Consider the following 16,468-nt stretch of genomic DNA (forward strand, 5'->3'; position numbering starts at 1 on the left):
TGTTTTTTCTCAGTGACTTTAGGTTCCATTGTACTCCTTGGTTACATTTATCCTGGGATGCAGTGTTTGAGGCTGTTGCAGATCACATTGAGACATTCCTGTAATGAAGCACAGGTTATTCAGTAAAGTAAGCATAAATTTATTTTAAGGATTGAAATCATATAGTTATCTATCAAATTAAAATTCAATAATGAGAAATGTGAAAGCAAAGTAACGTATTTTATGTCTAAAACTTGGCAAAAGAAGCTGGCTTATGATGGCAGCTAAATCATGCTTAGAGCGCAATGTAACTTTCTTTAGAAGAAAGATTTAAAATCAATAACCTGCATTCTATCCCAAGAATCCAGAGAAACAATGCTTCAGACCCAAACTAAGTAAAATAAAGAAAATAAACATCGTAATAAAGAATAATAAAATCAAAACAAGTACACTAATGAAAACCAGATACTGTTATTAAAGGAGATACACAAAATCAATGAACTTTTAAGTGAACTTATCATTTAAAATTGATAAATATAATTTTCCAAAAGCTCAACAAAAGCATCACTATATTCCCAAAAGAAACTAAAATGATTATAATAGAATATTATGTGTTACAAAATATAATGAGGTGAGGGGTGCTTTTGGTGGCCTAAGCCAAGGAGCACCTCTGAGAAATTTTGCCATTCCACAAACCTGGTGTAAAGTGGGCTTACTGGGGAGGGAGAGAAGGGAGGACCTGGAGAAGGGATAAAGCAGATGAATGGACATGTGGACAGACAGACAGATGGGAACAGAGCCGTGAGAGCAGAGAAAAGGGAGACAGAGAGAGGATGGGGGGCAAGAACAGAGAGAGGGCCAGAGAATCCCCAGAACAGAGAGAAAGCTGAGTTGGTGGAAGGTCTTTTTTTAATAGCCCCCCCTCAAAACACACACACCTAGGGCACCAGGTGGTTGGTTGCACCTGCCTCAGGTCATGACATAACTGCTAGGTCTCTGAGGACAGGCAGGAAAATTGCCTGTACAGTAACATTATAGACAATTTTGTGTCATGAAAGTCAAGAGTTGGCTGGGCAGTTGGTGGCACACACCTTTAATCCCAGCACTTGGGAGGCAGAGGGAGGCGGATTTCTGAGTTTAAGACCAGCCTGATCTACAGAGTGAACTCCAGGACAGCCAGGGTTATACAGAGAAACCCTGTCTCGAAAAACCAAAAAAAAAAAAAAAAAAAAAAAAAAAAAAAAAAGTCGAGAGTTAAAATACAATGGGGAAAAACTGTAAAGAAAACCAGAATACTGAAAAGTGACTTAAGAAATAAAAGGCCTGAATGGACCTATATCAAAAAGGACTGTTAAAAGATTAAATTAGTAATTAGAAGTTGGATTAGCGTTCTTGGGCTGCAAACTAAACAACAAAACTACCACAATCAGGCTGGCTCCAGCCACAAGAACGAATTCTCTCACAGTTGTGGAGGTTGGGGGTCTGAAGTAAGCTGTGCTTGCCTCCTGCCTTCTGGGCTTGCATGTCTTTCTGTTCTTTGTCTTACAACTGCATAACCCCTGCATTCATAGTCATGTGGCCTTTCTCCTCCACATGTGCCATTGCCTCTTCTTGTGAGAACACTTGCTTCATTGATTATGGGCCTGCTCTAGTCCAGCATGATCTTATCCCCCCTAGTTACACCAGTTATACCCCATTTCCAAATAAGGCATATGATCAAATATCCAAGAAGAACATGAATGTAAAAGACATCAGCTGAGTTCACAACATCTCAAGACTTGCTGTTTTCACCTGTGAGTTCCATAAAATATTAGGAAGGAAATAATTTCAATGAAATGTGAGTAATTCCTCTCATAAAACAAGGGAAGGGAATACATCCCAGTTTGTGTTATGTTTTGCTCTAGTGTTAAACCCAGACAGACACCGCAAGCAAGAGTTAACAGTTCATACTGTTACATAACATTATTGTATAAGCATGGAGTTTTGAAAAATCTCTTAAAACACAAAATAAATTCAGCAACATATAAAATTAAACAAATGCTAGGTAGCCTACGGCCAAATCGTATCTTTGCTAGAAATGCTTGGCTGACTTACTATCTGAATGTTGATTAATAGAATGCACTACATCAGTGAAATAAAGAGTATATATTATCAATCCAGCAGAAATGTGAATTATTTAACAAGATCTCTTAAGATAGCTCAACAAATTATGAAAGAAAAGTGGACTCCCCCGACTTGATAAAAGGCATCTATGAAAACTCAGCTGTTCATTGAAGATTTAACTATGCTTTCCTTCCCAGATCAAGGGCAAGTTCCACCCTCACCATTTCCAGTGCTACACACAAAAGCATTTGTTAAGGTTGTATATACACAATGAAAGAAAAATAGAAATATTTCACTTCTTAAATTTTTTAGTTTTCACAAGTGTAAGCAAATAATAATAAGCATAATTAAAAGGTAAGTGTTAGTTAATTTAAGGGTATATTTATCAAAAACAAAAACAAAAACAAAACCCTGAAAGACTTCATTGATTAATGACACATTTTTTCAAGTCAGTTGATTTTTAGTTCTTTCATAAATCTTAGAGATGACAATAAAGTTGTTGGGTTATAGATCATTTCAAGTAATTTTCAATGATAGATCATTCTAGATTTTTGGTATGTAACTCTGAGGAACTCCAAAGAACTGAATGATTTTTCTGTATGAAAAATATCACCATTACCACTTATTTATGTAAATATCTTTCTTGGCACTTGCATGTGTAAAAATGAAAACAGACACATATGTTATGCTGAATTTTGTCTATGGATAAATAATATTCATTAACAGATATGGGTATTAATTTAGGAGACCTGATCATTTCATTAAGAAATAGAATTATTATAAAATTTTACCTTATCATTCAGTAATTTCTCATATATTGGGAAGGCATTTTGGTTTTAGGTTAGCTTTATTAATAAAGAAACCCGATCTTGAAGAATTTAAAGTCACATTTATTACATTTTTAATTTTTATTTAAATTTTTATAAAAATTTAATGTAAAATTATAATAGTTAGATCAATAAAGTTTTTAACCATTGAAATATATTACACTGGGACAAAATATTTAATGGTAGGAGAACTGAATAAAATAGAGCTGTAATTGAAGAAGAATCCAAGGTATAGAGTTATCAACACAAAGTTAGAAGGAGACCATGGTTGTATGTTTTTAAGCACAAATCACTGGTATTCATGCTTTATTTACATCTTCACTGGGCCTAATTTTCCTCATTGCCTTGCTTGCCTTCTGCTTGCTCTCTGATGCCTCAAGCTCTTGTATTCACCCGTAACTACCTAATATGGTACTCTCTTGTTGCCAATGTTCTTGGCACAGTCAGCAGTTTGGAACTTGCTGGGCATTTTCTCATTGAAAGCAATATTTGAAGTGGCATTTAGATTAAGGGCACAGAGCCTTAGAATCTACCAAAATGTTGGGAAAGGTTAGATATTTACAACAAAAGTAAATTCAATCCTAGAAAAGACAAATAAAATACTTGTAATGCCGCACATTTTCATAGATAAGATTCTAAACTTCCATCTCAAAAAGTGTTCAAGAAAAGTCTGCCTGCCTGCCTGCCTACCTGTCTGCCTATCTGTCTGTCTGTCTGCCTGTCCCACGTGGCTACCCAAGTAGGAGAGGAAGTAACATTTGTTAAATGTGTCTCTGCTGCAGGCACTGTGTTCATGTTATTAGCTGTATTGCTGTAGCCATGCAACTCTGTGATACAAACACATGGGAATCATTTACTTGCTCAGAATTCTGTGGGTTGGGTCTCACTGAATGACTGTAGCTGAAATAGCCTGGGATCACGTGGGCAGCTGAACACAACTGGTAGATGGTGAAATGGCAGGAATGGATGATCTATTATGGCCTCATTCGTAAAACTTTTAGTTGGCAGGCCTCTGGCTGGGGTGCCTTAATTTCCCTCTGACAGGTTATCTAACATGTAGCTACAACTTAAAAGAGTTCAAATGTCGATGAAAGCCACAGAGCCTCTTGGGGAATGGGTTCCATCCCAAGTCATTGTCACTTCCTGAATATTCTAAAGGGCTGTGAAATAAGTTTCACCCCTCATGAGAAGCAGATTTGTTGATCTGGTCCACATTCTTACTTACTGTATTACACAGGCAGAATTCCAGGCCTCAATGAACTGTCTGCCTAAGGTACGTGACCAGAAGTGGACCCCTGTTGCAGGTAGTTATATCCAGACTCATTTGCTTCTCTCCTCACTGAATCGGGGGTGTCTGCTTCTATTACACTCACTATTTTCAGACAACAGATAAAAAGGAATTTTCCATAGATGAGATCTCAGACAGAGACCACTGAGTAAACTGCATAACTCTCCCCGTCCTCATTTCCAAATTCAACTCACTTCAACAGAGCCAGACCTTTTATTAGTGACCAGAGAGTACTCTGTACTGGGGGAAGTTAGTCAGCACACATGTCTCTTCCAGGAAAACAATCTTTAGCTTGTCAAGGCAGTGAAATCTCTTATTAGACTGTAGGCGAGCCCTCCATGCTTTACATTTTTTTCAAAATATAGTCTCTTTATTATTTAGGAATTTCATACAATGCACCCAGTCACACTTGCTTTCTATTATTATCCCAGATCCACCCTCCCACCCTTGTGCACCACCCCCAAATGCACCAAGTACAATTAAGGTTGCCCATGTACTCCATGGAGCATGGTCAAATTCCCAGTGGCCAGCCACTTAAATATAACTCAGTTCTTTCCCATCCCTTCATTCTTGCTGCTGAAGGATGCAATGCATTCACTGCAGACCCCAAATTAATGATTAAACTGGAAGGGAGTACAGCCTACTGGAGGGAGGTGAAGATGGACCTCCACATCAAAGCTGTTTCCAGCCAGGGTGTTCAGTGCTTCAAACCCCGTTACCTGCATGTCTGTGGGGTCCTTTTGATCAAAACTCTTCACTAGGGAAAGTGATGAGCGTGGGAGGATTTGCCTGGTCTTCAGAGACAACTGGCTTTTATTGTTCTCTATCTTTTTTCTCCCCACTCCCCAGGGCCTAGCTCCTTTTTATCTACCTAATGATTTTCCAATTTTAGCCAACAGTGCTAAGGGGCTGCAACTGTCAATCTTTGATGGAGTTTCTCTGCTTCAAAGTGAAAAGGAAAGCCTGTACCTATACTACAAAGAAGCAGACGGGTCTCCGGGAGCCCAGGGCACTTTATATGCATCTTTTTAAGCCATGGTTTAAAACAAACATAAATAAGCATTGGAATGGACTTTTCAAGAAAGAGAAATCCCAATCCATGGCTCCACTGGAATGGAATTCTGAAAATAAGACTTCAAGAAGTGTCCTTTTATGTCCCACGTTTCCCCAGTGGTCCTGCTGATCCAAATGATGATCTGGTTTCCACATCTTGCCTCCTAGCCTGCATATTAGGCCATTAGTTATAACAAACTATAATGTTCAATTATAAAGGAGAAAGAAAATCTGTTGCTAATTAAATTGTGGAAAACATGGAGTCTTCTGTCATATTCTTTCAGGCTGCATGTCTTGATTCTCTGCTGAGAATGCTTTTCTGCCCTTCTGTTCTGCATGGTCTCTTACAAAGTCGCCTCTTCCTAGTCTTTCAGCTGCTAATTACCATAAAGTTGTTATAAATTTGGGAAGTATATTGTGACTGCCCCGTAGACAGGGATCACATTCTATCTAGGAGACCATCAAGTTCTAGTATTTTCTTGCCTAGAATAAGTTTCTTTCGTTGAATATATGTTTTCTCTGTTAAAGCAATGTTACCAGAGTTCTTTGATTTGAGAGACTCTGTATACAGATTCTTGTTATCTCCCCTCCTATGCCAACCCAATACTTGGAGGAAAAGAGGACCAGTGATGTAGTTTCTCTAGCTACAAAATATCCCGATGTAAGTTTCTCGTGTAAGTCAACTTTGTGAAGCAGTCCTTTTGCAAGTACTGAGGACACTTCCTAAGATTTTCTTTATTCTCTCTTTTAGTAATCGTGTGTGGTGCTCTTTCATGGTGCCCCTGAAGTGGAAAAAAAATGGAACTAACTATTCTCTCTCCAGGAAGCTGATATCATGTGGGGCAGGGTGGGACAGTGGTCTGTTCAGGCAACTTAGGCTCAGTTGAGTAATTGGCCTTGAGCCTTGGAGCCTCAGTGGGCAGTTTCTGTTTGCAGGGGATAGAAGAAGCTCAGCTATAACTCCTGAGTCTTTGGCTCCTGTTTCACACACAACCCCTCACAGCTGCCCCCAAAGGAGATGTGTGCTCTATCAGGCAGACAATGCCCCAAGCTCCCAGCATTCTAGCTGGACCCTACTCCCAGTCAACTGACCACAGCCAGGCATGCCTCGCCCCCAAAGACAGATAGCCACGCCCCATACAATATAAGGGGTGGTTTGCCCCCTCCTCTCTCTCTTGCCCTCTTCTTCTCTTCTCTTGCTCTTTGTTCCCTCTCTTGCTTCTTTTCTCCCTTTCTTGCTCCTTGTTCCTTCTCCTACCCTTTCTTCTCTTGCCTTCTTCCTCTTTCCTGTTCTTTGTTCTCTTCTCTTGCCTTCTTGCTCTCTTGCTTTCTTCCTCTCCTTTCTCTATCTTTCTCCTTCTCTACTTCTCTCCTTTATGTCTCTCTACTTGCCCAGCCTATTTTCTCTTTCTTACAATAAAATATCTCATTTATACATTGCCTCATTCTTGACTAATGCACCCTGCTGCAAAGCTCAGCAGCAAACAGAGAGAGAGAGAGAGAGAGAGAGCTCCAGGCTGCAGTAGTGGCCTTCCCCTGTACAACAGTATCAGAGCAGTAACTAATGGCAGTCCAAGATCATTAATTAATACAGTGGGCCCTTTATGTCCATGGCTCACAGACCTGTGTATTCATCCAACCTCTGATCAAAATGTGTTATAATTGTCTGTCTTGAATGTGTATAGACTTTTTTCTTTTGTCCCATTCTCTGAGCCATACAGTTTAACAACTATTTGCAAACTATACATATCATCTTAGGTATTATAAGTAACCAAGAGCTGACTTAAATAATCTAGGAGAGCATATATGGGCTAAGGGTCTTGCACATCTATAGATTTTTGTACCTGGGTGGGGTCCTAGAATGTGCGTGTCATGGATAAGGAGAGATGTCTGTATAGAGTTCTGAGAAAAAGGAGAAGAGCGATGTGGCTACTGATTGGGTAGAGAGACGAAGGCAGGAGATGGAAAACAGCTTATGAAACCTTTGAGGAAGGGGTGGGACTAAAACAAGCTTACTTCATGATATAGATTTACTGGAGGGGAGTAACATGCTAATTTTGGATTCCTCTTAAGATTTAGTATCTCAAAGAATGGTGTCTTAAGGGAAACTGAGGCAGCATGACAACTCACAAGTGTTTTTATGCTCCCTTATTGTCTTATTTTTAACAAGAAAATATTATCAAGGTAAGACGGTTCTTACCATTATTCCTTTGATAAACATCCACTCTACCCTTGCACTGGGTCTAGTCTAACTTCTAAATACTCGTAAAATACTTCAGTCATGAAAATCATGCATAGTTCTTTGTCATCTGCTTAAGGGTTCAGACTGAAAATATTTCTAAGTACATCCATAGCAAATTGGGCAGTAATGGATTTTCCTTGTATTTAAGGTGTTCAGAATCATACTAGCAACAGGCTGAGTACAGGACACAATTCCCAGTGAAATCTCTGCTTGGTGACAGCACCAAGCCCTCTCATATCACTTCTGAACCCCGTGTGCACCCTGCTTTGAGTCTACTCCAGACATCAATCAATGTGGCTCACCATCCATAGAGAGTCATCCAGAGCACTGCATGATGGTTCAATGCAGAGCTGAACATTTGAGCATGTTTCCAATGGAATCTGCTGTCAGGCTCAAGAGAAGATACCTGCTGTCCAGAAGTGGGAACTGAAATAAACCAGTGAGATAGCAGAGCTGGGATGTAGCTGTAGAAGTAGGCATTAAGCATTCCCCCCAGAAACCCCCCCAGCAACTAGTGACCAAAATGTCTCTGACAAACTCCTAAATAGGCCCTCTTCAAGCCAGGAAACAATTCTTGCCCTTATTTTATGAACCAGACCCTGTGCTAGTCGCAGAGAAAGTGAGACTCCATTCCACTGTTAAGGAACTTGGAGCCCACTTGAAACTTCAAGAATAAAATTTCAAAAGGTAGGCAGATCCTTCAAAGTCACAGCATTTTCAAAAGGCTGATCTAATATTTGAACCCATGCTGTGCTTCATTGAAAGCCTTTTCCTTTTCAACTGCATTGCTATAAAACTACTTATCACATTCCATTTGCAGTTTACAGTTTTTAATACACTTGATATACTCAAAATGAAGGTGCAATTGGTCATACCAGATAAGTTGAGCAGTTCATTTATTTTCTTGCTATCCTGTTTCATATCCTGTTTTCTAATGAGATTTCATTGTGTTTCTATTTTAAAAACAGAACAGATATACATGAAAATGCTTTTAGGCCAGAGAATATTAATCAGTATCAGCTACTAAATTCATGGTGATATAGCAAAACACTCAAAGGTGGTGAAGTCATTAGAAAATATAGCCAGTCGATCTTGATGGTTGATGTTACCAAACACACCAGCAAGTGAGTCCTATCAGCCCAAGAGCATGTCAGCTGCATGGGTCTCAGTATCTCATGTCTAGTGGGAACTCCCTCCCCAATCTGAGGGGACAGAACAATTGTAAGTAAAGTGCTATCAGGTACTTCAGTCTCTATAGAGAGGTGGCTAGCTCTCATTTCTTCATCTCATTTTATAGAAGGGCTTACTTCTCTCTGTCTAGAAATGCTCAGTAGCACTACTCACCTTCTCCCAGGGACCATGGTGGGAATTTGGGTTTAATGATACTCATATGTAAGTTGGGGGCCTTATTCACTGATCTCACTTTTAGTCAGCTTCTTCATATGGAACTTCTGTGCTACAAATCTACCCTGGTGTGTTTCACAGGGTGTTGTATTTCAAAGGCATACTCAGTTGCATTATCATTTCTATTAATCAGCACAGTTACACACTAGAAAATGTCTTATTTCCTGCTTTATAAGGAAACCAAGGCTTAAAGATGGAAGATATTGAGTCCAAGGTTATAAAGTCAGGACTCAATCCCAGGTCTTCTGAAAAATTTCCACTACTGTCCCAAAATTAGAAATCTAACTCTAGGTCACAGGCCAGGATTTTGTGGGCTAAGATAATGAAGACACTTACTGCAGAGGAGCAAGTAGAGATTTGAGAAGTTAGAACTTATGTAGTATGCACAACTTTCCTCCTCCTATCTCATGCAAATACATTTCTTTCTCTTCATTTCTTTCACATTGTTTTCTCTTAATTTCTCTGGAAGATAAGCCAGATTAATTATCGCTTTGAAGTCACTTAGCTCACTGGTAGCCAAGCTACTCTGACAGCTCCTGACTTTATGAGCCCCCAGTGCACAGTCTTCTCGTTACATTTCTCATTTCTCTGTAAATCCCAGTGTGTTTAGGTATGCAATAGACATTTAAAGGCAAAAGAAAGGGAGGTTTTACACCTCCGCTGAAGTCCTTAAGCAAGCTTAACTCTGTCTCCTTTCCATCTAGACTCTCTAGCCCCTGGTGAACTGCTGACATGTTCTTCTGCTCCCCACAGGGTGTGTGGTGGTGATATCTGTGATTGAGCAACTGGCAGAAGTTCACAACTCTTCAGTCCAGGTGGCAATGGAGAGACTCTGCAGCTACCTGCCTGGTAAGTTTTAAGAGCCCTGCTGCTGTTGCTGCTTGTCTCCTCCTGTGTGAAATCACCAAGAGGGAGTTTGCACCCCATGGAGTCTTATGGAGAATTTGATTGTGCTTTCCTTCGACTGCTATTTTTGTGACATTTATAAAGATCAAAATAAAATGTCCACTTGAGGTAGTTTCTGTCTGACATTCTCTATCATAGCAGACATCACTGTGACATGTAGGGAGAAAATGTTAAATGGCCAATTATCATTAGTGTATCACAATAATAATGATTTTCCACCTGATGATAATCATTTTAAATATTAAGTCAAAATAATAAACAATTCAATGTTTGCTTATACTCACATTCACAGACACACACAGTTCTACTAATACAGACACTAGGCTGAAAGGAATCCTGATCTCAAAACCCCAAATGGGAAGGTATCAGAAACACCCATTTCATCTCAACTGGATCTCAACCAACCCTCTCATTCATTCTACAAACCAAGACACTGATAAGTGCTTTTTAGAAAACTGTATATTTGTGTTTCAGACTGAGTAGAAAGAAAATATTTACTCTACTTTCTGTGTACATAACAGTTATGTATTTGAGAGCCAAATTTTCTTTCTCTTAGCAGAAACTAATTCATCAAGAAGGCAGACATTTTTTTTTTCTCTGTTAAGTATGGTATTGAGCCTAATGGTGATTTTATCTTTGATTTATTTAGTACCCCATGTCAATAGCAAAGAATCATTTTCTGAGAATAGTATTATTCAAAACAAGCATTTACAGGATAGAATATTTAGAACTCAAAAGGAAAGGCTTAGAGAAAATAGCATATACAACACCTGTCTACCATGTTCCAGATGGACCATTGTCTGCCCAAGTACTAGTTTCCACCAGCTTCTAGAAGGAGGAATGAACTTAATGAGTACTGTTCTTTTAGGACTTAATACTTACATATTCACTCATATGAATCTATAAGTAAGTTATAATTTAAAAAAATTTTAAACCCTTTCCGCATAATCCAAAACAGATGTAGAATCCACATGAAGTGAATACATAGTGTTTCATTTTTTGAAAGGTAAATAGCCCAGGTCAGAAAGAAGAGAGAATTAGCCCACTCAGAAGTCCCATCCACACGCTCCAGGTAGTCATGGCTCTTCTAGTCACCTGCAAAAGCAAACATTTGAACTTTGTAATAATTGTTTCTTCGTGTTTCTTTACAGTTTTAACATAAGTATCTTGCCCTCGGTTTACATTGCCAAGGTCTATTGCAGTTTAGCTTTTCACCTCTCCTTTCCCATAGAATTTGGCTGTGAAGTTTGTCTCTAGCCTGGGGCTTACTGACGTTATGCATGCCTACAGAGTGACAGAGCATGCTTCTTCTGAGTTCTGCAATTTCTCAGAGTTTGAACCTTGGCTCAGAGCCTGGAACAGGACACTCCAGTTTTATTCCTTTGACAAATGATATGCGACTCTCTCTCCCTCTCTCTCTCTCTCTCCCTCTCCCTTTCTTTCTGCTGCCTCCCTCCTTCCTTTGCTCCTGTCTGTAATTCTAGCAGGTGTTGATGCTTCCTGGCGAATTGTATCAACTTCTTGAATAGTATATTATTGGATATTTCAACTGATCATTTAATTGAACTACCCTTGAGCTGTTCCCTTATCATCTTATTTGAATATTTTCCTATAATACCTAGTTTAATTTTAAAAATCAGGATAAATTATTCTTTTTCTTTACTAGGTTTCAAGAGAGTACATTGGTTTTCTATTACCATCCCAAAGTAATCATTTTCTTTAAAATGCTATATGAAGTCATGATTGAAACATACCTTGAAGATTTCAGTCAATTGCAACCATTATCCTATTGAAGCACAAATAACCCCTTCTTTGACCAGAAAGTCAGAATCTCCTCTTCAATATGACTATGAGCTCAAGTAACCTTGAACGGCTTCCTCAGTAACTGGAATAGCCACGTATTCCAGCCTTGTCTGGAACATTCCTAAAGCTTGGAATCAGTTGTTTTTCTTAGGAATCTGTTTTTATTGTGGTGGTGGTGGTCATGTTTTGTTTGTTTGTGGCAAGTCTTATATTATGACTAAAGCTGGGTTCTTGGGGATCTTAATTATACTGAATAGTCAATCTTTCTAGGCCTATCTTGTGGACAGAGATATAAAATACACATATACACACAACAAAAACACAAACATATACACATATACACCAAAAACTTCTTGGTATAAGATTTCTTTCCAAGAAACTCTTAATTACCAAAAAGCCTAGTGTGGGACTGGAGAAGCGGCTTCACAGTTTAAAACACATGCTGCTCTTGCAGCAGACCCAGATTGGGCTCTCAGGACCCATATCAGGTAGCTCACAACTGTCTGTAACTCCAGTTTCAGGGGCTCAAGGCCCGCTTTTGGCTTTCCTGAGCACCAGGCACACACATGGTGCACATACATACATTTAGGCAAAGCAGTCATATAGATAAAATAAAAGTTAGAAAAATTTAAATAAAAAATAAATAAAAGGCTTGATATCAGTCAAGTCTTTTTCTTTCAGGTCAATGGCTGTGCTTGCCAAGCATTTCAAATGATGCTTTTCGTTTTGTTATCTGTGAAGGTAGTGATGTAGGCAAAGAAGTGCTTCAGTGTTCATTATTGAATGTTCAAGTTCTTGGGCATGTAGTGGTTTCAACTATATGCATTTCCTAATTGAAGGAAAGGCTTTTATGTTTTCAATTTCCTTGGTCTGAGTTTCTTCAGGAATTTCCTTTTATCTGTGTATCGATTCTTCATTGCCTGTGGGATACTTTACCTCCGTCTTGAATCCCTCCCCATCTCTGTGTATGGATGTGTGTGTTGAGTGCTAGGGTGGCACCCAGCACACCATGCACACTAACCAAGTGCTCTCACTGCACTGTAACACCCGCCTTGATGTCATACCATTAAATCTCTTCTTCCTTCATTTCTCTGAAGACCATGACTATTCTATTTGTTCTGTGTTAGTTCTAGTTTAAACTTCATTTCTTTTATAATTTCTATTCCTCTCTGGTTTCTTTTTTCCCTTACTGGAGATTTCCTAACTTGGATTTCTTCTCTTCTTTTGTGTCTTATATCATTTTATTAATGGCTTCCCTCCTTTAAAACTGTTTTCATCTCTTCTTTGGCATGATTTCTGGCACGCCTTTACTATCTGTAGGATTGTTATTCTTTCTTTCTTATAATAGCTTTGTATGGGAGTTGACCTAGATACATTTCTGTTGCTTAATTTTTGTGAAATTAGTCTTCCAACTCTCTTAGAAAGAGGTGGAATAGTGTTTCTGAATGCTCGGAGCGCCATCTCTCTTGCTTGTTTCTGAATGCTCGGAGCGCCATCTCTCTTGCTTGTTTCTGAATGCTCAGAGCTCCATCTCTCTTGCTTGTTGCTCGGACTCTTCACCTTTTCTTTGGCCACCTTCACCAGGATCTTCCTTCAACACTATTTGTAAGCTGCTTAGTGGATCTGAGTCCAGTTCAAAGAGTTTATGGGTATCAGATTACTCTAAATCCTTAATCCTGACTTTAAGTGCTGTGGCTAAATTCCTCCTGAGCTCAGTTGCCATCTTCTGATTGGACGACTCAGCACCTAACAGCACCTCTGGTCTCTCCTTGGGAGTATATGCAGATAGGTCATCTTTACATAACACTATGTTGTGTTCATTGGGGTTCCTAATTTTGTTTAAACTGTTTTCTCTGTTAACTGCTAGCCAAGTACTTTGTGTGTGTTGTTGGGGGGGGGGGGGGGGGGGGGGGGAGTTGGAAAGGAGAGGGAGGTTGTCAGGGCTCAGAGAGATTCCAAAGCTCCACTGCTTTCCTCATTGCCTTTCCAGTATTCTCCCTTGTGAATCATAAATCAATAATTAGGCATCACTTTGCAACATCCTGTTTTTATTCAGCATTCTGTTTTTAAGATCTGTACTCATTAAGACAATGTCTCAATTGTTCTTATATCCATGTCTTTGATTTATACCCCTATTATTGGACATTCAGACTCTGTCCAAAGTCTTACTTCTATAGTTTGGAGATGGCTTAAATGGGTCCCCCATAGACTCTTTTACTGCAGGCTTGGTTTCCAGTGTGCTGGTACATTATATGTCCCAGTCAAACACAGGTGATTCAGCCATGGGCATCACCCTAGGAAGTGCTGATATTATGACTAGAACTAGCACCTAAAACCAAGTTGTTAGAAAAAAGAACAGCTGTACTAGGCATTTTTACACATACTCGATGTATCGGCTATTTGGAAGGTTGAAGTCATTGAACCCATGAGTTAGTTCTAAAGCATCTTGTGCACTATGTTGAAACACTGCTGCAAAATAAAAAGTAGAAGCCAGTGAGATGGTTCAGTGGGAAAAGGTGCTTGCAGCACAAGCCTGACAACCTAGTTGTACCCCTAGAACTCACACTGACCCCCTCATGTCATGCACCCACATGAACACACAGATACAGAAACAACAACAATAACTCTTTAAAAAGCAAGTTCTGTCTGTCTGTCTGTCTGTGTGGGTGCTGACTCCCTCCTGTTACGTTGTTACAGAAAAGAGACAGAAATGAACAAATGAGGCCACCCCATCTTAAACTTCTGCTTCCAAAGAGAAAGCTGAATAAAGATGTCTCTCCATGAAGTATGCACTATGTTGGTTAGAGTGAAACATCTCACATCTCTGGGTTAAAGAGGGAAACATTGCTACCTTTTTCCAAAGGAGGAATTTGTAGAGAGTCACAGTTATCACTAACCCTACCGGCCTACTTGCTGTTTCCATGTAACAGGTCTCAGTGTCACATGGAACCATTTGCACCTTGAGTTTGACTTTTCTTTTTCTAGGAAAAGCTGTGTTGTCCAAAGGTAAGAGAGTGGAAACCTAGTGTAGGGAAAGCCTGCCTGTCATAGGAGGAAGCAAAGCAGACTACGGGGTTTAGGGGGTTGTGTTTCCTACTCAACAGGAAAAACTCCAGTGAATGAAAAAAGGCCTTAGGACTCATGTTGATCTTATTAGAAAATGCTGGACTTTTGGATGGACACCTGGAACTCTTGTTCAGTTTAGACAGTTGAACTACTTGATAGACTTAAAGGTAGGCTGGACATTTTATTCTGATTTAGTAACTATGAAAAACCTGCATAGAATAACTACATGAATTTTACAGAATAATGAAGAGACTGTCTCCTTGCTAAATATTTCTCCTAGAAAACATAACAGGCACAGCTCATAGTGTCTCCTTGGGTCTGATATTGACTTCTGCATGATAATCCAGATGCAGGAGGGGCAGGTGAAGATGATATTATGCACATAAACACCCATTCATCTAAAAAATGATTTCTAGGTATCCTTTTTCTTCTAAAGCTAAAAAAATCACAAAATCCCTAGCCTTAGTGATCATAAAATGAGAGCCATGCTCTAGAGGGTAATCTTTGCGTAGATCACATTGCCCTTTCAATGCCCAAGAAGACCTGTCTTTTTAAATTGTGCAGCGTGTTTCTGACCTTTGCTTGTACCTGAAGTTTTATCTATGATTTGAATGAAAAAAGAAAAGAAAAAGAAACATGATTGGGAGTGACTTTTAACACTAGATGAATGGCTTTGTTTTTAGTACCACCAGATAGTGGAGGATGCTTTAGACAAATGCTGTCAGGGGTGTGTGTGTAAGGGGGTGGTTACTGGGACCCAAGACCAGCACCTTGTGCATGCTAGGCAAATTTTTCTATCATTGAGATTTACTCCTGGCTCTGAAGATAAGATCTACAGCAGAACTTTTACTATTGGATCATGCTTGTGAGCTGGCAGATAGGAACGTATTTCTACAGATCTAGAGAATGAAGACTTAGAAGAACACATCAATAATAGAAAAAAAACATGACCATTCCAAAGAATGGTTTCAAAGGATCACTGGGCAGTCCTTATGCACTAGGAAACACGTGTATTTGTGCCTCAAAAGATCTGGAGGTCCAGAGTCCAAGTAGCTGAGCCAAGTGTCATGCTTTCTGCTGTGTCATCCCATAACATGGCATTAATCCATTCACAGGGGCAAGAACTGCTCATTAGGCCCCAGAGCCCAACACTGTGGCATGAGAACTAACTTCTTGACACAGGAACTTCAGGGACACATTGGAACCACAGTTGATTCCTATCAAAATTCTTATGGCAGTCACCACTTGGTTTGCAGTGACAGTTAGGGTGCCATCTAATTGTAGTTTCCTGGGTAAATCTAGCTCTTGCCCAGAGGTTTTACATGTTTCTGCTTCTCATTCTTGCATGCTGAGCTTCTAATTTAGCTCTGGGAGCGTCCTCTCTTTTTCCCACATCCAGCACTGCTCCAGGGGCTTCCCGAGTTAGCAGAATCCCAGAACCCAGTTGAAGAAAGAGATTGCAGAGGTGCCTGCTCCAAATGAGAACCCTGCAGCCATTTTCTGTGAGTGGAGCAACACAATCACAGAAACACATTCATAGTGCTTCTCATCAAACCAAAGGGAGATGGATTTTCTCTGCCTCTTAGCCAGTAATGCAAGTTAATCAAAGAACACACTAATGCCATTTTTTTAAATTGCTCTGCCCCAGGCTAAGCTACTTCAACATTAGCATTACTTTAAACATTCCCAAGCTGCCTCTCTCCTCACTTAATTATGAACTTCTCTTAAAAACATTCCTTAAGTCATGATGCTACAGTAGAAACAACTAACACCATGGCCACATTTTCCTTTTTGTCT

The 16,468-nt window shown here is 39.6% G+C and overlaps 1 protein-coding gene across 3 annotated transcripts in view; it reads left to right on the top strand.

Moving 5' to 3' along the window:
* Aoah (acyloxyacyl hydrolase) overlaps positions 1-16,468 on the top strand; it is a 251,423-nt gene that overhangs the window by 26,035 nt on the left and 208,920 nt on the right. For 2 of the 3 annotated variants that reach the window (XM_031359270.1, XM_031359271.1), the window contains exon 2: positions 9,650-9,745. In XM_031359270.1, coding sequence (XP_031215130.1) covers positions 9,650-9,745 — 96 coding nt within the window. Of the gene's footprint in view, positions 1-9,649; positions 9,746-16,468 lie in introns of those variants that run through there. The other variant, XM_031359272.1, reaches the window with a different exon arrangement.

Source organism: Mastomys coucha, unplaced genomic scaffold (assembly GCF_008632895.1).
Source record: "Mastomys coucha isolate ucsf_1 unplaced genomic scaffold, UCSF_Mcou_1 pScaffold7, whole genome shotgun sequence".
Taxonomy (NCBI): domain Eukaryota; kingdom Metazoa; phylum Chordata; class Mammalia; order Rodentia; family Muridae; genus Mastomys; species Mastomys coucha.